At 44.1% G+C, this 23,023-nt stretch overlaps 1 protein-coding gene across 19 annotated transcripts in view; it reads right to left on the reverse strand.

The window, feature by feature from the left end:
* camk2d1 (calcium/calmodulin-dependent protein kinase (CaM kinase) II delta 1) overlaps window positions 1-17,375 on the reverse strand; it is a 95,198-nt gene extending 77,823 nt beyond the window's left edge. For all 19 annotated transcript variants that reach the window (XM_036550848.1, XM_036550844.1, XM_036550841.1 and 16 more), the window contains exons 1-2: window positions 17,046-17,375; window positions 15,588-15,682 (exon numbers count right to left, since the gene is read on the reverse strand). In XM_036550848.1, the coding sequence (XP_036406741.1) occupies window positions 15,588-15,682; window positions 17,046-17,107 (157 nt within the window). In that variant the 5' untranslated portion in view covers window positions 17,108-17,375. The remainder of the gene's footprint in view (window positions 1-15,587; window positions 15,683-17,045) is intronic.
* Between the last annotated feature and the right edge of the window lie 5,648 nt (window positions 17,376-23,023).

Raw genomic sequence — 23,023 nt, forward strand, 5'->3', positions numbered from 1 at the left:
TGGCGTCATTCCAGAACTGAAACGGTAGAGACAGAGTACACATTCTAGTATCAGTGAAGGGAAAAACATTTGTGTGGCACACACACACACACACACACACACACACACACACACACACACACACACACACACACACACACACACACCTCTTATCTGGTAACCTTGCAACACACAAACACACACACGTATACACATGTACAGCATTGCCTACACTTGTCAAACAGCTGTCAGGGAGGAATGCTGACCTGCTAGTCTTTACCTTCCCCTCACACAGTGCACTTTCCACGTGTGTCAGGTTAGACTCGGGCAGCAGTCCCATTCTCTCTTCCTACCATCGCTCTACGGAACAATCAGACTACACCCGAGACACTCCGACGCCGAACACTAACTCAGATCAAACGGCAATAGAAAAACCATTTTTCCATCTCATACTTCTCTATCACACTTACTTTCTCCCCCTCTACCCCCCTTCCTGTTTTTGCTCTTTCACATGCTTTCTCTCTCTCCCTCTCTTCCTCTTTCTGTCTCACTCTTTCTCTCATTCTCTCTGTGTCTCACTTTCTGTCTCTCGTATTATAGGGGCTGAGGAGCCTGAAGGACATTCTGTACCTGTCCCATTACTGTACTCCCTGTGCCAGACGCTACGGTTAGACAAACCTTTGACCAGAAACATTACGATGACAAATAAATACCCATCTGTCTCCAATGAAGAGTGAAAGTGGGCCCAGCTGTGAGGACTTTTTGCTTTCAGAAACTGATCCTTGATCAGAATAAAAAAGTACATTAAATTGTTGCAGCTAGGATTGGGGTTGGACAAGCTGATCTCAGATCCGGTGTCAAGGGTAGAAGGTCCAGAGCGAGGACCACACCCTCTAGCATTCTCACCCTGCCTGACTGTGAGCACATATTACAGGGGGACATTCCTGCTGCACCCTCCTGTATTGCTCTAATGAAGCAGACACCACATTCAATACAATTCAATTCAAAATTTATATTCTCAATGGCCAGTTCCTACTAAGCATGGAAAACCTGTCAGCCCGATCATGGCTAGTCTCCAGCATGTCGTTTTTAATATGGGGTTCACATTTGATGCTAGTCATGTGTGGCGATGTGACAGAAGATTGTCCAAGTGGCTTTGCAAAGACATTAGTGCTTTTCTTTTCCTGAAAGGAGTGGAGCTGAGGTCAGAATGCCAGACACACGTCCAGAGAGTGGTGGATATGAATGAGGTAATGCTGTCAAGCACAGTGCTGGTATTGCGCAAACAACAATCACCTTATTTCACAAGGAAACGCCACTTGCTGTTATCTCTTCTGTTCTGAGAAGAAAAAAAAGTACTTTATACTTCCTTGCGTAAACCGAGGGTCATGAGGTGGAGGTGGCTTCAGATGAAAAATAAAGCACTGGACGGTGTGTGTGCTTTACCTCTGACACGCATTGAAAAGCATCATTTAACTACTTGGTCTAAACAGTGTGTTAGGCTGCTGTTTCTAACAGCAGTGTGTCAGTGACGTCTGGAAATTCACAAGTTCACACTCACGGTGGGCCACAAAAATGACTTTCTGTTTGATGCTCTGCTGTTGTACTCTGAATAAAAGGTACAGCACAATACACCAGTTATGCTACACTAAACACTTCACATGGTTTTAATTCCCTCCACCCCCATTATACTTGTCTCATTGCAAGAGATGCATTAATTAGCCCATTAATTAGCTTCTATGAACGTTCAATTAGTTTTCAATGGAGAGTGCTAATTTACTTAAATAGGTTGTCTATTCTTTAATGTAAGTTTCAGTTCTTTACTGCGACAATAACTTTGAATTCCTGATTTGAAACGCGGTTGTGATCACAGATCACAGACATTCTGAGAAGCTTTTATGTGACCTGATACAGCAATGGGCTGAACCTAATCAACAGGGCTTTGGCTTTGGAAATCAGCATCCAGGCATCAAATGAACACTTACATAACCAGAACCTTTAAGTCCTCGTTTGCCTCTATAATACATATGGAACATGTGCCTGAGCTTCTCATCCTGAGCTGTCAATCACTCACACACACAGACACACACACACACCCTCTTATATACACACACACACCACAGATCCAGAAAATGCACACACACACATACACACACCCAAGATTCAGAAAATGCACACACACACACACACACACCACCACACGCACACATGCAGAGCGCTGCTGATGGCGTTGTCATATTTGTTTATCGCTGTTGGAAGGAGCTGTGGTGACATGGTCATGTGACCAGCACTCAGGGCCTGCCTGTGTGCGGGGCTGCAGGAGGGGGTGTGAAAGCGCACTGGTGTTTTGGAGAGCCTCTTCACCACACAGAGGGGCGAGACGAAGAGGGACGCTCAAGAGATCAGAGGGAATGGGGGTGAGAGACTGGAGAGGACAGGTGGTGTCTCTCTCCTTCGCTCTCCCTCCCTGCCTCCACACACACACACACACACACACACACACACACTTACACACACACTGTCACACACACACACACAAGCACACACGTTCACACAGACAAACTCACACACCCACACACACACCAACATAAAAAACACATGCAGATGCACACACATACACACAGGCACACACCGATGATCAGTCACATAAACACACACATACCCACACACACACAAAAAGGTGCACACACCCCTAGACTGTACAGTGATCTCACTGGACTGCATCTTCCTCATGCAGATTGAGCCCTGGCGTAAGGGACTCACAAACACACCCTCACCATGATAGATGTCCATCTCTGCAGCCCTGGACCCAGGGGCAGTATCTGGCTGGTGTTCACACGGCACCAGGCTGGCCTCTTTACTCTCATCCTCCTCCCATTACCCATCTCAGAAGGAGCCCACAGCCTTCAGAGCAGTGGGAGACCCCCCACAGATTTCTCCCCCACCTATCTTTATGGCTGTGTGAAGGGACACATGTCCTGCTTCTTCAAGGGCAAATTCAGCGCAAAGGAAAGCCTGCAGTATAAGCTTGACAGATGAGGAGATCATTTATTATAAATATATACGGGATTGTGATGTAAGGGTGTATCATTTTCTTTGTGCCAGGAAGCTTGACTGTCACCCTGCACTACTTGAGATACTGGTCATATATACAGTATGAATACAGATGCATATTCCTTTGTCCCACTGCTGAGTTTGGATTTCATGCATTCAATACCAAAACAATTCTGTTCTGATCCATTTTCTTCAAACTTTGTAGTACTGCTTAATTTTGCCATTTAATATTAGTTATTAAAGTTCCATGCACCCTGCCTAAATTCAACCAGAATGATGCAGATTGCTAGGCAATCTTGGGAGAGATAATTATCTTAAGTGGTCCTGTGAAAGCATTTATATTTCATTTGACACATAATTTTCAGCCAGCTACCACTGGACAGAGTGGCTTGGCCATTTAGGTCTACAGTCACATGTCTGATGAAGAGCAAAAATTACAACTAAAATAACTCTTTACTGTGCTAAGTTGTTTTCTAGACTGCCACACACCAAAGCCCTCAACTTTGAAAAAGTTCCACAGTACCTTTCTACCTTAAGAGTAGAAGTGAATCCCGGTGCTCCAGTACATGGGTGTACGGTCACTAAGAGGGATAAAGAGACACTAATTAAGAATGCCCTATCTCTTCCTAGCCGATGGCCTACTTCGTAAATTAGGATTTAGACTGATGCTCGGGAGACCTGCGTCTTATCTCCTGAAGCCGGAAATTATAAATCGATGAAGGGATCTGCGTGGACAGACAATCGCGACTTTTTTTTCCGACTCGGGGTCTGGGAATGTTTCTCCTCCTTCGTCTCGGTGTTTCGGCGCTAAAACAGCGCCACCGACTCCCGCGGTTGCACGCCGGGAATGCTTTAAATACATCTGAAGGGTCTGGCGCACCGCGGAGCACCGCGACACGCCGCCTGCCTCCACGCTGAGCGCTGCCTTCGGTTAGAGCTCGTTAGATCCGACAGCATCGAAGGGAGCAACTGCGAGCCATTTTCAGCGGCTCTGACAAAGCGCTACAACGCCGCGCCTGACAGGCGTTTCAGAAAGAAACCGTGGCACAAGCTTCCTGCACAGCTTGCCTAGGGAACTAATTAGCGTTTTTTTCCTCCTCTTTCCTTGAAATTTGCCTGTAGATTCGGGTCTGAATCGATGCACACACCTGCCTAAGTTGCCTCAAAAAGAAGATCATTCTAGGTTAGCTCAGATACAGGAAGAGAAGGAAACCCTTTTTTCCACTCTAATAAATATTGAATTTTTAACAATTAAAGGTTTTCTTTTTTTCAAAACATTTTATAAGCCAGACATCTCTTCATCTGCTAACTGTGGTAGCATTCCTCAGGGAGTTCACGTCAGGAGCAAAAATAGACAGGAGAGGCTGGGCAATAAAGTGACGCAAACGGGCTTCGAGTGAACTGGAAAATTAGCATGGAAATAAATGAGGGGAAAAAAGATTTTTTAAAAAAGAAAGAACAGGAGTCCGACTTTCATTTCTCCTGCTGAGTTCTGAAGTGATGAAAACATCGGTATGTAGATGTGGAACACAGGGTGCCCCACTGGTGACATTTTATGCAATTATGCTGGCTGGAGGCTCCGCGTTATTGATCGAAGAGTATTCGGCAACTTATTAATATTAATAGTGGCTTTAATTTAGGATTATTCTTTAAACTAAATCTGTATTCCATAATTTTCGCCCTTAAAACCCGTATACATTTACGTCAGCCACAAAACATAAAATCTATGTAAAATATGAGGATGAAAACCGGACCACTGAGAGCTCCATTTCATGACTCCATTTAAGAAAAAAAAAAAAAAAACAGCTTAATTTTCATTCACAAACCTGGTATATATCATATGTGTCTAATATATGTGTCTAATTACAAGTCTTCATCGGCAGCATGGAGATGATTATTTGTGTTTCTGTGATTTTCTCCAGTTTGCCGATGAAATTTCCACAGACGTGCAGCCAAACACACTCATGGCTGCAGATGTGGGTCTGGATATGTTTTTTTCTCAATTTCATCATGTATTTTTTTTGCATGGCATATTGCCCTGACTTAAAGAAACTGTTTCACATGTAGGGGACATTTTTTCTGTTGGGATAAAACTGGACTGATGATTACATTCATGCACAGTACAATAGCGTAGCATAATGGTCGGGAGCAGGGCTCGTAACTGAAAGGTTGCTGGTTCTATTCCCTACTGAGGCACTGCTGCTGCTACACACAAGCTGTTTAATTGGATAACATGTAAAAACTGTAACCTATGTAAGTCACTCTGGATGAGAGTAATATAATGTAATATAATGCTGAAGTATGTGTAATCTTACTCAGTCCTGCCAGTGAGGAAATACCATGAACACAACTATGTCATTATCACGCAGCTGAATGTGGCATGAGAGAATCCGTAATGAGCCTTTTTTGTATGGTTGGAGGGGGGTGGAGTGGGATGGGGTCAGATATTTTTAGCCTCTCCATGCCAGCATGTTGTGTTCTTTCAGGGGCCTGTGGTTAATTCTAACCACCCCATTTAACATGCAAAACATTTGGATGACGTTCCAGCAGACGTCACGCCATCGCTGTTATCTGAGCGAGCGCGAGGCCTGCGTGCGTGCACGTGCGTCCTGAGATCTCCCCTCCGACGGCCTGATTAACGGCAGACGGCTCCTCTTACGTAAGCCTCCGGTTCTGGGTACGGTACCAGCGCTGCCAGCCAACCCGGAGCCAGAGGCAGCCCCGGCTTTAAAATATCACACAGACTTAAGGAGTGGACAACAGTGTGTGTTTATCTTCCATGCAGTGCCGTGACCAGAGCTTGCCGAGCCGGTACGCACTGCATGCGTGCGTGCGTGCGTGCGTGCGCTCGAGTGTGAGAGTGAGGTTTTCTGGGGATGGAGCCCACGCAGAAATAATTTTATACGTGTGGGGTCATACATGGCTAACCGGACACGGAGATAAACACGCACAGCAAAGCCGTCCTGTCAAAGCTTCCTCAAATCCTCAGATCCTTTAGATGTGCGGCATAAAAAGAGCCTCTTTTAGTGAACCACAGTGCGGAATGACATCACAGGGAGAACAAAGGGGGCAGCCTGTGATGTGCAATCATCTGATCGCATGACACACACATATCAAAAAAACGCCCTCGTTCTAGAGAACGTGCACGCACACACGCGCGTGAATACACACACACACACACACACACAAACAAAGAGGAACATGCACACGCACACACACACACACACATAGGAAATCCATCCCAGTTTCACAAAACCTTGCCTTCCTGCACGGGGTTATGATGCAAACGAAGGCTTTGCTTTTACACAAATCCATTCAGATTTACAGAGGCATGGATATAAACAGAAAAAAAAAAACAGGAGGGGGAAAAACTCCATCTGCTCTTCCCCGGTGACACGCATTCTGTTTATGACTCAAAACAGGCCAGGGGAGAGAGAGCAACACTAAAACACACACAGATTTAATCATACTGAGGGCACAAAGCCCTTACGACAAAACCTGCTATTTATTCACACGCTAATGTTAGGCATCAAAAGACAGTGAACTTCAACAATCTCAAAAATTAGGCATTATTACAGCAGCCAAAAAAAAACGGCTAAAAGGATGCAAATCCACTTGTGTTCATCATAAACAGGGCTTGGAACCTTTTTAATATGAAATGCGAATAAGGCATTTTCAGACAAGACGATCAGCACAAGGCAGTGAGGGAGAGGGTGAACTACAGTACAGGGTGGATGTGGGTTAAAGACTGGGAATGACAGTCATGAAAGATGGACACCACCTCTTCTCTCCCACCTCTCTCTCCTGTTCTCTTACCCCTCCTCCCACTCGTTTTTCCCTCCCTCTCTTTCCGTTCTGCCTTTCTTCCTCTCCCTCTCTCTCTCAATCTCCCCCTCCATCCCTCCCTTTATCTCAGGGCGCGGCATTAAAAGAATGAGCTAGAAACGGCCCAGTGAGCCTTTGACATTATGACTCATGCAGGCAAATCCACGGCCGGACTTATAGCATCTGTGTCCCTTTGATGGAACACACGCATTTATAATCAGAAGTGAGGATTTGCGATGTCCTGGCCGGCTCCAGGAGGTGATGTCACAACGTGCCGCTTCGGCCTCCCCTCTGACCTCGGAGGGCGTTGACGAAGCCCACCCCTAAATCCCCACGGGGAGGCGTGACAGGGCCCTCGTCCTGAAGCTTACCGCTAGCGGAGGATAAGACCTTTCTCTGATGAGGGTGCGTGCTGTGTGGGATAAACCTCTGGCCTCTGCTCAGAGTACAGCCAGCATGGCAGCAAAATAACCACATACTGTATTTATGAGGGCATGATCAGACCTCACCATCACACCCTTGGCCTTTAGAGAAAGGCAAAATCATGAATTAACCATCTTTCTGTTCATTACGCTCCTTGCAGTTCAAATTTGTTCCGCGCAGGTCATCGTCAAAGAGCATCACTGCTTCAGTTTGACGCAACGCGTGGCGAGGCAGACTGTTTATAAACTCAACAACAAGACAGAGATTTCAGTCTGGCACTGCACACAGCCTGCCATTTCCTCTTTCCCAGGTGTGGATCAGATGATAATGTACTGACAGTACATTCAGGCAACCTGAGAGGCCTCTAGGGGATAGGCACCTTTCTACCAATCAGGGGTCAGAAAGAGTCCCTCTGCTCTACTAGTCCCTGTAGTGTTGGCTCTTAACCAAGCGCATCAACAGAGTGCAGGTCAAAGCGAGGCAGGCATCATTTACAATGGACTTTGTATGTTCAATGTACAAAGGAGAGGTTATCACATATAAGAGGATCATAAAAATATCAACGCTCCAACAGAATTTTTTTGAGATCTGTGAAACAGCCCACCTAGCTCTCTCCCAAAAATAATTATGCTCTGCACAGAGTTTCCTTTCCCCGGGTCGGTAGCTCATCTTTCAGCCATCAGCAGGGGAGAGACATGTCCCGACAGGTTTTGGAATTCACAGAAAAAACCTGGAAGCATCTGCTCCCGGCTGGAAGCAAAAGCAACGCGGAGCTTCCACCTATCTTTCCTCATTCTGGTGAATTCTAATTGCACGAGGCAGACTGGAGGAGGAAAAGTAAAAGACAGCTTCTCTCAAAAGTCAACAGAGGGACGTTAAGCAATCCTCAGTTCTCAGCTTACAATGGAAGGATGAATCAGCCCCCATCACGTGTCCGTCTGTGCTCGGCTCGTTTTTTTTTTTCTTTCTTTTTCTTTTTCTTTTTTTTGTCATTTTGCAAGATTCGTTCAATTGGCGCACCAATACTTAGCGGGAGTTCATTTCTGTCTTATCCCTCTCGGAGCGCCTGGCCCCTCTGTGGAACCCTTGAGGTGACGTGAACCTGGCTGTTCGCGGTGCCAGGCTCCGCCGCCCTGCCAAACCCCCGCCGGCTTTCCATGCTTCAGGGGGCGATTTTAAAAACAGTATTTTCTTCGACAGAAACTTGGCCCGGCGACATGGACTCTGCACGCCCTGCCCTTCCAGACGGATCACGCTGATGCCTGTGCGATGGCGGCTTTCTTTCCCCCTGCCTTACAGCGCGGGTGTCAAACCGGCTTCGCTCACCTCACGCCCCCTCACACTTCTCCTCCTTTATTCCCTCACGTCCCACCAAAGTCAGTCCTGTGAAGAAGAGGGAGCTTGTGCCTTTTCTCCTAAGGAATATTAGATCGATATGAATGTGGGACTTTTTTTTTTAACTTTGATAGACTGTATTGTCCTGATGCAGCCATAACATGTAACAACCCAATGAACATCATGACTGCGACCGCATGAACATTATGACATACAATACAAGACAATGACTTCCAGAGTTTGAGACAAATGGCAAGATGTCTTGATCACATATCCAGTGTTTCAGTGTTTTCCACCCTTTGGGATTTTAAAGGCTGCCATTTCCACAAGGTCTTACAGAGGGGTCATAAAATTACTACCTGTGGTAAGGAACAGCTCTTCTAACGCAGAGGTGAGGTTACTTGTTCAATTCCCCAGGTGGGGCACTGCTGTTGTACTCTTTGGTGAGGGACTTAACCTGAATAGTCAGCAGTAAATGAATAACATGTAAAAACTGTGAGCTATTTAAGTTACTCTGGATAAGAGCACCTGATAAGCAACAGCAAGGTAAAATGTAGTTTGTCCTTGTGTGACATCACATTCCAACGGAACCTTGAAATGCATTCTCCTGCTCATGAGAACATTTCATGCAATGGATTCTGTTGTGCTCTCGGGCCCCAATTCCTGCCAATTGCTGATTTTCCGTTTAACGCTGGTCAATTCCAGCTGGTTCCAAATCCCAGCATGCACTGCATTCCTTTTTGCCTCCAACCCCTGGAATGTAACTGACATTTCCATCTTGTAAATGGATTCTTTTTGACCCTGCAACTCAATTCAGCACAAAAGAGAGATGTCTTCACAAGAACAACTGAAACTTTCTGGAAAAAGTGAAGAAACAGCTCTCTTTCAATGAATTGGGTGTTATTCAATAAAAAAATTACATTTCTTTACATTTTCCACTTGAATCCTTTGAAAACAAACACACAAAGATGCAGACATATGCACGCATGAATGAGGACCCCAAATCACACACACTCACACACTCGCTCACTCACTCACTCACTCACTCACACACACACACACACACACACACACACACACATACATACTCTCATGTCCTTCGGCCCATCAAACACCTCCACAATGACAGAAACAGTTCCAGGAGGGCTGTATATACAACAGTTTATATTCTGGACAAACATTCAGTTGTTACAGCTCTGCAAAATGATTTGTAGAGAGGATGACAGGAGGTGAAGTTCTGAGCTTGAAGTTGTAGAGTTTGTTTAAATAACTGTTCTTTTCCCATTAGCCTCTTGTGCGAATCTTTTTGTGACACTGTGCCCACTGAAGGCTGCTCTGATATTCCTGTCGGATAATTATACTTGGATTAATTAGTCTGTGAATAAATGTTCAATTACAAAACTGTATGCTTTTTTTCTATAACCAGACTTCAACGTTTTACTCAATAAAATGTTACTTGAGTTAGCAAATGGCAAATCTTTGCCTTCAGTCATCAGTAATATATCCGTCACTCCTTATAAACACTGCTAATGTTAATGCAGATAATTTAGAGGATTTTGTAATTAAAACAGGAGAAACCTCAAAACCCAGCCTGCACTGTGGTTATACAGGAAGATTTATCCAGGCCTGACTGAAAGATCGATGAAGGTGATGAAAGTGCAACCCAAACGGCATCCTTTCTCTTTCCTCCTCAAGTATGCACTTGTGTGATGTAAAGCAAAGTGTGGTCATTCTCACTCACTTGCACATTGGTACATACCCAGCCCAGGTGTATTTAAGGTGAATCTGAAGGGTCTTTGTGCTAGTGCCCCCCCCCCCCCCCCCCACCAAGTAGCACAGCTCCTTTGTTACTCAGTGTTTGATCAAAGTTGCCCGATTAAAGCCACCTGTGGCGGTGACTGATCTTAGCAGCCTTCCCACACCAAAAGAAAATGGAATCTGATAGCGACACTGCTCTGATTTCTATCAGTCCTGTCAGTCTGCTGCAGAAGTGGATGGGAAATCCAGAGCAAATTACTTCTAGCCAATCAGATCCAATTAAAAACTGCCTGGGGGACAAAGGGGATGGAAGGTCCATGACTGTGGGTAGAAAATAAAAACACAAATGCACTGCTAGCATGTAAAACTAAACCCTGAATGTAATAATAGTGACCAATACCACATAATCACTACAATGCAAGATCGGTACCAAAAGCATTTATTATTGGCATAAGAGCAGATGCTCTTATCCAGAGCAATTTACATAGGTTACAATTTTTTACATGTTACCCATTTATACTGAGGAAATTCTGGGTTAAGTACCTTGCCCAACGGTACAACAGCAACGGTACAACGGTGCCCCAGCTGGGAATCAAACTGGCAACCTTTCGGTTACAAGTCCTGCTCCTTACCACTATGCTACTCTGCCATCTAAATATCAATTATACAACTAAGTCCATACCCTGAGCAGCATTAGCAACAATTACACTGCAAGGTCGATACTGACAGCTGCATTCACAAACACTACAATCAGATCACTAGCAAAAGCATTAACAACAATTACACCGCAAAATCAATACCCAAAGCAGCATTAACAGCAATTACACTGCACGCGAAAAAAGAAGCATTTACAACGATCACACTGCAAGATCCAGCAGTAATCGCAGCAACTGCACTCTAGGATCAATATGCAAAGCAGTATTGGCAACAATGACACTGCAAGATCAACACAGAAAGCAGCATTCACTACCAATATTATGAGAACTGTCTTACTATACATTCATGACTTTGATGTATTAAGTCATTTACCCACTCCTTCTCACATGAGTTACGCCCAATGTGCCTCAGAAAGGCGAGAGCAATGCTGATGGCCCAAGTAATAAAAATGGACAGGGGTATTGGGTATTCTGTACAGATACAGTTTTTAAAAAAAACCCGCAAAATGGTCAATGATAAATGAAGACTGGATGAAATGTGTTCAAGCCATAAGAGTAACTGGTGTTTACCAAGGCCAGAAAAGATGTCAGCAGTTTGGCTGTGTGAAGAAACCACTCTCCAGCCGCTGATTCCATCTCTGCTGTGGGCTCAAAACAGGCGAACACTGTGGGACCAGGGCAGTGACCGCAGTAAATAACCACAATGCACTTCACTCGGTGTGGCTTGGCCAGCCATTCCCTCTGCGTGTCACAGAGCTACAAAATGACATGCTAAACCCCATAACGTTACTTACACTAATTAGGAATTTATGGACAAACTCCTTCAAATCCCATTTCATAACAACGCAAACGCACGCCTCACATCCAGTCCAGACCCATTCGTACCAGCTCTACCACTCCGACTTTGCCTTCATCTGTACTGTGTTTGTGCTCTTCTTTGCATGTCATATCCACTGTAACTCACTTTATGTCAAACTAATTTGCTGTAAGAAGTGCTCTGTTCCTTTGTCAAGAATGTCACATTGAATAAAATTCCACTGATTGATTGACTGACAGGTGCAGGAAAAAAAATGGCAAATATACCAATGGCATAGACCATTCTGGAGGAAAATCATAAACACAATGAAGCATAACTGAAAGTAATAAAGCAGGTCGACGTCATAGCAATGTTGAAAAAAAAAACAGAGACGGAATGAATATTTATGGAGAGGAAGGAGAGACCTGGTGATAAACAACAATGGAATTCCACAAGGGGGGATCTTCCAAATTCAACGATTAGGGGACACAGAACGGCCCTGTGGAGGATGGTAGCATCTCCCGCTGTGTAACTTATGTTTGAAGAAGCACCAGGGGATTACAGCTTTGGAGGTTTCTACAGGGGTCAAATGACCTATATGACACAGAGAGAGAGAGAGAGAGAGAGAGAGAGAGAGAGAGAGAAAGGACGAGGGGGAGAGACAGATAGAAATGGAAACAGAGACAGGGATACAGAGCCAGGGAGAGAGAAAGTGAGAGAGAGAGAGAGAGAGAGAAACTGAGAGATTAAGAGAGAGAGAGAACTACAGGACGGGAGGGGATGAGAGGACAGCGTGATCTGAAAGGCTTCAGCACAACTGTGGTCCAGAATGCCATGCTGGACTGACTGCACCTGAACCCCCGATGCACAAACCACACAAGCCTCTCTCCAGTGTGAGCACAATCATTTCACCCTCCTTTAGTTTCATCCTGAAAATACCCCGCCTTTATATAGCATATTATATGTTTTACCACCACATTTTCATCCTCCTATTGTATTAAACATGGCTAGCATACTACTAAAATTTATCTAAATTATATTCAACACAATAAGACATATATCAGTTATGTGCATAGAGAGTAGACTATTTCTACATCTTAGCTATCTACTATAGTCTATATGAATTGAAATGATCAAGACCATTTTTGAAGGAATAAGTAACAATGGTGTGATTTGCATTCCAGGATTTTTTTAAGGGATGGATGGCCTGAAATACATTACAAAACCATGAAAGCATTTCAGATTTGCTTGTTCTTAGTTATTAAAAATGATGGGCTTTTCAAAATGGACACCTTCTATCATAAAGATAAGAAAGAACATGAAATTTTAAAATCATGCAGAACTATTACTGAGGTATGAATTATGATTTTCTTATTTATGACTCTCTTATCTTTATTATAAGAAGGTATTATGAAATGAATCTGTTTGAAATATTCTTTCAGATTACCTTAAAGTGGTGACACTATGTTTGAATTATATTTCAGTTCTGAAGCAATGCACATAAAATCCTGCTCACCAAAATATATATTTCCACCCATCCACTAAAAATCCAGATTTTTACCAGAGAAATCCATTTATGTGGTTTACACTGACGTTCATCTGTTGTGTTTCTTGCAGTAATACACATAGATAAATTCTCCATAAAGAAAAAGTAGAGAAAATATCAACTGAAAACTAAAGTGTGCACATTTTTTGTTCAAATCAAAATCATGTTCCCAATCATACAACCAACATCACCTTGGAAAGCATGGCACAGAAATGGAACTGATAGCATTGCAGCCCCTTCTGAACACACAGACATTCATCTGCCTCTCTACCACCTCTAACAAAGAGTATTCCCCGAAAATGGCCAGCTTTCAGCTAATCAGTATCTGAGGAAAGGGCCTGGATAATCTCCAGTTCAAATACACGAATGTCTCCTGATTTGCTCGATGCAAGCAGCTGTCTTTCACACAATGACCCGCTTTAGGATTCCCGAGAGTTCCGGAATGACCTTGATGTTTCTCAATTTAAAATTTTCCTACAAGTAGAACAGATGAGGAAACTGTAGTTGTGTGCTCAGAACACACAGCGGGGAAAACGTTGAACCAGATCCAGTGCACATTTTTTTTCCACCTTCTCTTGCCATAGCAAAAAAAAGAAAAAAAAAAAACAAGAGAAAAAATGATTGGGCTCTATGGTGCAAGCAATATCATAGTTATTAACAGCGCTTCATACTGGGCTCTGTGTGCGTGGGAGTGCTGAACCCACATCTCTAGACATAAGAAACGATTCCCATCCTGGACCTCAGATTATGGTGCCACTTCACTGCAGTCCTGAGACAAGACTACGAGGCGCTGATGTGATGTTCACCTCACAGGAGTCACCTTCAGAGGCACTTATCGAGGTGGCTCTCCCCCTCTCTCTCCCCCTCCCCCCTCAGCCTCATTCACACGCTCTCCCTGCCCTCCTTCGACCTCTCTCCATCTCTCGCTCATTCTGTTTCCCTTCCCCTCTCTTCTTCCCAGACCGGGCGCTATGGGGGTGCTTAGGGCTGCACTGCACCAAAAGTCGGACCTCAGTGCGCCCCCACCTGTCTCCTTATATCCCGATGTCTACATAGTATTTATGACTTTTTGTGCATCCTCCGTGGATTGCAACTACACCCCTCTGTATTTCCTCCTGGTGCCGAGCCTGCCTCTTCCTTCTCCTGCATACAAGGTGCAGCACACCCCGTCCGACGCAGGGAGGCCAACGCTCCCCAAACACAGAGTCAACGCGCCACCGTCGTCAGACAGGGAACCCCCCCTCGGCGAGTCTTCACCTCTCCCCGCAGCTATCAAGCAGCCCATTAAGGATTCCGTATGAATCAATCAGTGGTGTCACAGAGGCAGCCAGGCCATCCCACGCACTCACTTCACTGCACAGCTGCTTCAAACACATCCACAAAAAAAAAAAAAAAAAAAAAAGGCAAACAGCTTCCTGGACGGGGCCCATTTCATTGTCGGTATCTCGCTGCATAACGGAAAATTGGGCCAAATGCAGGAGAATTACACTAAGAGGACTAACATTAATGTCTCACGAGACTACTGAGATTGCAGAACAACCCCTCCGTAAATGACTGCCCAACCCCTGCAGTGAATTAGCCTCTCCAATGTCAATGCGTTAGTAAGGGTGTCACGTTACTCAATGCATTGATCTAAATTTTCATCCCATTTAGCAGAAATAGCTCTGCATGGCTCCTCCTCAACGCCCAACATGGCTGTGTGCCCAGCTGTGCTCTTATCCACGCCCTCTAATGCAAATTTCCAATACGAAAAATCCAGCAGATTCCCCCTGTGATCAAGCTTCTCGGGTTGCGGGGGAGGTCGTGACACTGCGAGGTAATTGGCAGGGGCAACAGTGAGTGGCAGGTGCGGCAACTGCCGGACCCCAAGGCAACGATTTAAAAGGAGCAATGGATGAAATGGAGGTGGAAGTGGGAATGTTGGGGGGGGGGGTCGGAAGGAACAAGTTTGCAATGAGTAAACGCGAAAGTAGATGCAAATTACAAACAACCGTGGGCCCCTCAGACTCTATGCGTCAACTTGTTTCTCTTCCTCCTTTGGGTAACGTGGTGCAGTGGGCTGACTATTCATCTAGAGTTGACTCTTCTTCATACAGTAGCTCTCTGCACCCACCCTGCACCAATGAACCACTCCATCTGCAATCTGTTGGGCAGGGGTAGGGGTCGGGCACATCTGCAACAAATGTGATTGGCTCAGAGACTTGAATGCACATACCCCGGGCGGAGAGCTTCTTAGTGTTGATGATTTTGGCAGCATACTCCTGGCCAGAGGAGATCTTCATGCATCTCCTCACCACAGAGAAGGCGCCTCTGCAGAAAAAAATAAAGCGGAAAAAAAAATGAAAACAGGATTTCAGCCTGACTGAATACACACAGACTGTGGTAACTGCATGTACCTGAACTGTGTAATTAAAACTGCCCTCACTTTGCTTTTGAGGGAGTGACTGGTACAAGAGGAAAAGCTCTTCCTCTACAAGAGGAAGAGCTACTGCTGCATTCATTGAAAAAAAAGGATGCATTTAATAGCTTTTACAGAAATATCTGGAGTGTTTCTGCATACAAGACTTCACCAGAAGACACCAATATTTAACCATCACTGCTAGGCTCTGATGGCTATCTGCTTTGCCCCTACATTTGCCATTTTTTCTAAGCGAAACGATAGGGTTTTTTTTTAAAGAGCAAAGAGGAACACTCTCTCTACTGCATGCTTATTGTAGCACCAGCACATATTTATGCATTTTTATCTGTTTGGACGCTATGTCTTTAGAGGCAGTAACGCACGGAGGGGCGGGAGTTAAAGCCTCTTGACACTTCTTGACACATAGCTGGAAATAGCTATGCAAACAGCAAAAGTGCAAATGACCTAATTGTCTCTTCATTCACACTCTTTCGCTGTCAGCGTCAGTCCTTTCGGTGAGCTACTCGCCACGTCTATTGCTTTAGCTAGATTATTTCGCGCTCCAATGGGTCATTATTATTGATGGTGATGACGACGATAATAATAATAATAACAATAATAATAATAATAATACGAGGGGTAACTCTTAATACGAAATTCAGCAAATATGTATCCTCTTCCCTCAGTATTGAATGGTAAAACATCATACCGGCTGTACGGCAGCCGATCAAATCTACAGGTCACCTTTCTCTACTTTCGTTTAATTGAGGAATCAGGTTGCTAGAACATTATCGATCCACTCCTGGACAGTATAGAAAAAATGACACTAGGCAGCAATAATCAGACGACAATTTACTAAACACTGTTGCCGTCATGGATTTTAACTGTGCATGACTGCTTTTCGGTATAACTATACAGGAGACATTCCGATAGCCTGTATGTAGGCTGTAGGCTGAGACTTCAAAAATCCGTACCTCGACAACGAGAACGGAAAAAACAATTCCATATTTCCCTAAGACTTTGTACCACATCATCATAAACTGCTTTCTCCTCCAGAACTAGATGCAGCAACAATTAGTCTATGAGGTGAAACTAAAAAAAACGAAACTATTGGTTATTTTCATACACATGTTATAACAACTATCAAATATTCTGATACATATTAGTTCACATATTTTAGGCATTGTGGCTAGTTTCAAGAAATTATACACAATGAGCTATATCTGTATATTTACAGTCTAAATATGTAATAGAAGTAATAAGAGAAATGCTTACTTCCCAAGCTCTTCGTACAGCTGATACTCGTCAGTAAACCTTGTACAGGTTGTTGAAGCCATGGTAAACGAAATGAACTAGACTGAGAAGGACAGCTCTCTTCAATATACAGTAAGATATTCTCAAACAATCTTCCACGGCTGTCTTTATGCGGTAGCTATTTTTCCTCCAACACTGGATAAATTAAAAACATAAACCAAAAGTAAAGTCCAGTGAGGGAAGCAGCTACGCTCTACCTACAACCCCTGCCCAATGAATCACGGAGAGATTCCAAGCACCACGGGTCTCTCAAACCAGCAAGTCTGTCTCCTCTGGCGCATGGCACTTTGCGTGCGATACTATTTCTATCGAACGCTTCCTGGTCCCAGAAGTTGCGCCACATCTCCCCCTAGCTGTGCTTGCCTTCTCATGAATGTGCAACCCCGTCGGCTGTACATATTCTGTGCGATTGCAGTTTAGTTAGGGGACGTTTCATTTTGCGTCGTGCATCATGAGTGTCAAGTGTAGCGCTAATCTGTGATTGTTTGAGCGAATACGTCAACATGCTCACACTATCGCCCTCACCTTTATGAATACCTAACTCAGTACAATCAATGCATTAGCGCTAATCTCTGGTAATCCGGGCGGGATGATTTAGATGCACTGGTGGTGCATCTGTTTAAAACACATCATTTTACGTAACACGGGTGCAAAACAAATGCATAGTTTGAGTAATTACTGTGATGCAACACCAGGAATTTGAGCTGTCACTGGCGAGGAGATTGTTTGCTTGTTTTCTTCTGATCTGCTTTCAAAACTGTTTAAATCGTACGTCACGCGTAACGCGAGAACCAAGCGGCGTAATGCGAGATTTAAGGAGAGAGTGAGATGGGGGACAGACCAATCAAACGCGTTGTTGTGGTTGGCTCGTCTACGCGTGTATTGTGCAGATCGTACTATACTGTATTTACATATTACAGGCGGGTTAAAAAGACAACCCAAGGGAAAGGAAGGCGAATCTCACAGACACAGCGAAATAGAAGATGTACGTCGCTGTAATTTTGTTAAAATACCATAAATTTAGTAATTTTTGATACATTGCCATTCACGTCATCACCTAGCGTGGGCAATCTCCATAAATGTCAACAATAAATTCACTCTTAATTCATACACTGTACGGTATAAAAGCCACCTCAATCAGCCATAACGGCACCATCTAATGCAAACCGTCACACTGTGTCTGCTTATTCTAAAATGGTATGGGTTGTCATAAAGTTTCATGCAAAGCGCATGGCAAAGATCATTTGTATGCCTCTATCTCGCACGTCATGTATAGCGAAGTGAATGTATAGGCACAAAGAAACTACAGGATGTCCCAACCTTTCAGGAAACCATAAAACAGCAGAACCGCCACATCCCTCCCTCCCTGCACATCCATGTGCGCGTGTCTGGCACGGGCTGGTGTGGGGATAATTGCTATTGAGCGAAGTGCATTTCTATCTGGCTGTGTAAATCATTCGTCTGTTTTACTACTAAGTGAAATGAGCATCACTAACACATACAGTATTCCTGTCCCCCTTTTTATGTCATACCAGTCGGGGTAGTAGCACATAAAACAGCATTAGTCCTGATTTTAATGTTAACCCAATGCCTGAGAATAAGTTCTTATAGTACCAGTCCTGCTGAGGAGGCCACGAGGAGCAGCCGTAAAGCAGCGCCAATGATGAGCTGAAAGATCAGATAAGATTTCCCCTGTTGCTCTGGTGTGATGTGATAGAACAGAACGATATGTGGATGAGCGCCCTCACACACCGAATACAGACACATACAGACTGCAAGTGTTGTAGGCTTTTATTTATGCATACATGTATGCATTTGATGCTTTTGGCCTAAAGAGGCCATTGCCTCTGGAGAATATGCTGTAGATTAATGTAATGGTTAAACTGTCATAAAAATACAATCGATAAAACATCAATTAACAGAAGTAAAAAAAAAAAAAATTGAATGGACTATTTTTAAAAAGTGAATAGATAAGCATAACAATACTGGGAAATGTTTATCTGAGAAGTAATGGGATAAGAAATGCCCTCCTTTTGAATGCAAAAAATTAACAAATAAATTTAATTAAATGAGGATTAAACTGTACCTTCATTAAGAGAACATGCTTTGGTGAAATGATTTAGCACGCAAAATAAGGCGTGGTAGTGGGGTACCATGTTTTAGCTTGGCTGCATATTTATTTTTTTCAGTGTAAAGCTAGGCAATGAACAGAGGCAAGTCTACTTACACCCGATATATTACGCTCACTTAACGCGAGTTATTTTTAGAACGGGTGTGTCCTCCTTTTTAGATTTTTAAACTCAGATTGCCCCCTAGTGGCGAGGTGCCATACACAGCCATGTGTATGAGTGTTGCTTGTTACCGTTTATTGGTGGCCATTACTACCAGCGGCCGCTTGTCCTACAACCGTTCAATAACTCGAGTCGAGGAATAGGAGCTAGAAACAGGTTTGCAAGGTTTCGTTAGCAGCTGTTTCCAAGTCTTGAGTTTCTAACATCCTGCTTTTTTGTCGCTCGGGAAACTGAGCTCTGGAAACTCACCACTCCCGTTTCCAGGTACATCTGTTCGTTTAATATTACATTTAACTATAACCTTTAAAAGAAAACATTCCACGGACGACTTAACTGGACTAAAAAAAAAAAAAAAAAACAGATGGATTCGTCTCTTCTACACTGAATCTGTACAACCTTTTTGTGAAGGTCAGTGATAGGTCACAAAATGCATTTTAATAACATTGAAGCTTGGAGCAGTCATTTCATCTGAGGCAACCCTAGAACAAAAAATGAAGAGGGGGAAAACACGGCAGAGCCTACTCTCATACCACTGGAAATGCTGGTCAGGCCTCTAAAAAGATGCAAAACGACATTGCTGCTTTCTTTCTGGAAATCTCAGACTGTAATACACATTAACTCTTAAATGCATTTGCTAAAGGCTGGCGATTTTAAGCGCATCCGCAAATGAACGCGTAGGAGACTTCTGTCAATTCCCGTTCCTGTGGGCACACTGTTGCAAGACAGCTGTGCCTAAGCCGTCAACACCCAGGACGGACGTACTTCGTCTGCTCGCTTCTCTTCTCATTTTCTGCGCCGCTGCCCCGAAACGAAACTAGAACGGAAAACTCAGACGGCACGTGGCCAAAGCGATGTAGGGTTCAGTAGTACGTTAACAAAAAGAGCCAATGTATCCATCACAAAATATACCGATCTGTCTTTTTGCCATTGCTGGGAAGGAGGTTTGTTTGTGAGATTTTTTATTGGTCTGATGGTCCGTTATAGCGTCAGTACTACACATGGGTGTGTTTACTAAGAAGTGAGATAAGATAATAGCCTCAGCCCAAAATCCAGTTATTTTGCAAGATTAGACAGCCCATCTGTAAAAGAGGAATATTTGAATTCCTTACATCCATGTTGTTCTTCTTCATCTTATTCACCTTCATATTTTTAATGAAAGGTGATGCCTAAATGATGAATCTTCCTGTCCCAGTTGTGCATAAGGCGGCATATGCTTTCTGTTCCATTTTCAATGTTCTCTGTCAAGTGACCTCCTCAGAGGAGAAGTTCGCTGATGAGTCACTCAGCTGCTGCTCCAGAACGCCTGTTCTTGATTGCTGAGGAGCTCTCCCACCTCATGACACTTTCAGCATGGTGTGGTGGTTAAGTGAATTAGCCTGTGGTCTAAATGTTACAGGTTTGATTCCTGGCATTTGGTTTCTGTACCCTTTGATTTTATTGTACCCTTGAGCATGGTACACAACCGGAATAGGTTTGGTCAATAATGTGAATGCACAGTAAGCCGCTTTGGATAAAGGGCTCTGCTGGGAAAATAAATAATGTATAAATCCCTCATAAGAAGCCTCCAGGGCCCTTGGCCTATTGTTTACACTTTGGCTGAGGTCCCACATTTGGCCACCAGGAGGCCCCTCTCCAGGTCTTTGAGTAGGTTTTCCTGTCAGTGGTCCAACTGAGTAGGCTTCTGAAGCAACCAGATCCACAAGCAACTGTACTTTCAATGGAAGTAGTTGTTCAATCCTGCAAAGATGGCAAGGGCCCATGACATGTGTGCAGAGCTTGGTTTCAGGATGAAACAACAGAGTTGCTGGAGTGCTCGTGTGCAGATGAGGCCTCTTCTGAAATAAAGCTTTTTGCCAACCAGCTGTCAGGTTAACATTTCCAGTTCGTTCAGGACATTTTCTGCCTAATGGTGCACTTGGTGGAAATAAGCCGCAAGCTTTTAACTACGAGATCATAGCACACCCATAAATAAACAGTCTTCTATTAATTGCAGCACAGGAGAGATGTGCTTCCTTTGCATAACCTTGTTCTGACTCAGTCTGCATAAAGACCAGATGTGGGCATGACTCAGGTCTTGTGCTTTCTATTGTCTTTTGTGTTAATGATCACAGTGGAACCCAGGAAGGGCCACAGTCTAATAAATCCCAGTGTTTCCCTTGCCTGCAGTTTATAAATGTCATAGCTGGAGCCAACAGCAGTTTATTATTATTTTTAAAATTTTGTGCTTTTGTTGACTACATAATCGATGCTTTTTTGAACTTTGTGTTTTCCTCTGTGATTTGAAGGAAGGTTTGCTTTGTAGATTTTAATTTAACTCCAGGCAAGCAAAGACCACCACTGATTGATGAGAATATTTTAGAAGCTGTCAATAAACCTTCTAATTATTGTATTGGATTTTTTTTTTATAGTGTGTGTTCAGAGACACTGTTAAGAATGTGCATCTTTTACCTGGGTGCCCTCCTGACATTTGTCAACGGTGACTACTTGAAGAGGTGGATGTACGATCCCTTTTCAAAAAGCCACTTAAGCTCTTACATTGGCAACATCTCAGGCACACTGCCCTCTTCCCCATTTGTTGGATGTTATGAACACCGGTGAACAAAAACTCTGCTTGGCACGCCATGCTTCCTTTGTGTTCATGCTGGACAAATGACAATGATTTAAACAAGAACCGATGAGGTACTGTTCAACAGCTTGCAGCCTCTAGTGGTAAAACATGAGTACTGCAGGAGTTGCAGGAGACAGTTGGGAAGACGGTGAGTAAGTGAACAGAGGCAAAAACAAGGAAACTGATGTAAAGCTAAACTGGAAGCAGCTTGCCCCGTGCATTAAACAGGTGTAAACGGGAATGTCCTGGCACGTCTTTCGCTCTCTCTCAGACATCCCTCTGCGTGTCTGAGTTTGTTTTGAATTGCCATTTGGCAACATGAACAAGAATTATGGAAAAGATTATATCGTTTCCCATTTACCCCCCCGCCCCCTAAAAAAAAACACCCTGAAACATGGAACATTCTTCTGTTCTTGTTTTGATTAGACCAGCCCTCTATTGTCTATCTGTGAACAGCTGCCAGGTTTACAGGAGGACCAGGTCAAATGGACGCATGTGGCCTCTTTACATAGATGGCCTTTGTTGCTCTGTGACATTAGATTCTTCACTCTTCCCTGCGGTCCCCCTCACCATCGCTCTGGTCTGAGATCAGGAGGAGCCAGTGATATTACTCTGTAACACTCCAGCACTGAAGGAGACCAGCTGTACCCAGAGCAGTGCTTAGCTGCACCCTGGGTGGAGGAGCTCTCTGCTCTCCACTGCTGTTATATTGACTGTTGATGAGGGATGGATGCGCCTACTGGGGGATCTCAGATGCGTTAGGTTAAGTGTGGTTGACCTGACAGACAGTCTGAGTGTTTACACTGGGCTGAGGCTAACAGGGAGTGAGACAAAAAGGGAGAGGAGGGAGACAGAGAGAGGGTGGCGGCAGGGGGGTTGGGGGGGGCGGGTTGGTGTGGCGGTTGCTGTCAGAGGAATGGCTGCCAGAAAGGTTCCAGTTCTGCATGAGCGAAACAGTTCATTACAGGAAATCCCCATGTCTTTTTCCCTGGGGTTCAAGTAGAGGGATCAGCCAGCAAAGTCTGCCTGTCAAACTTGGA

Source organism: Megalops cyprinoides, chromosome 18 (assembly GCF_013368585.1).
Source record: "Megalops cyprinoides isolate fMegCyp1 chromosome 18, fMegCyp1.pri, whole genome shotgun sequence".
NCBI lineage: Eukaryota > Metazoa > Chordata > Actinopteri > Elopiformes > Megalopidae > Megalops > Megalops cyprinoides.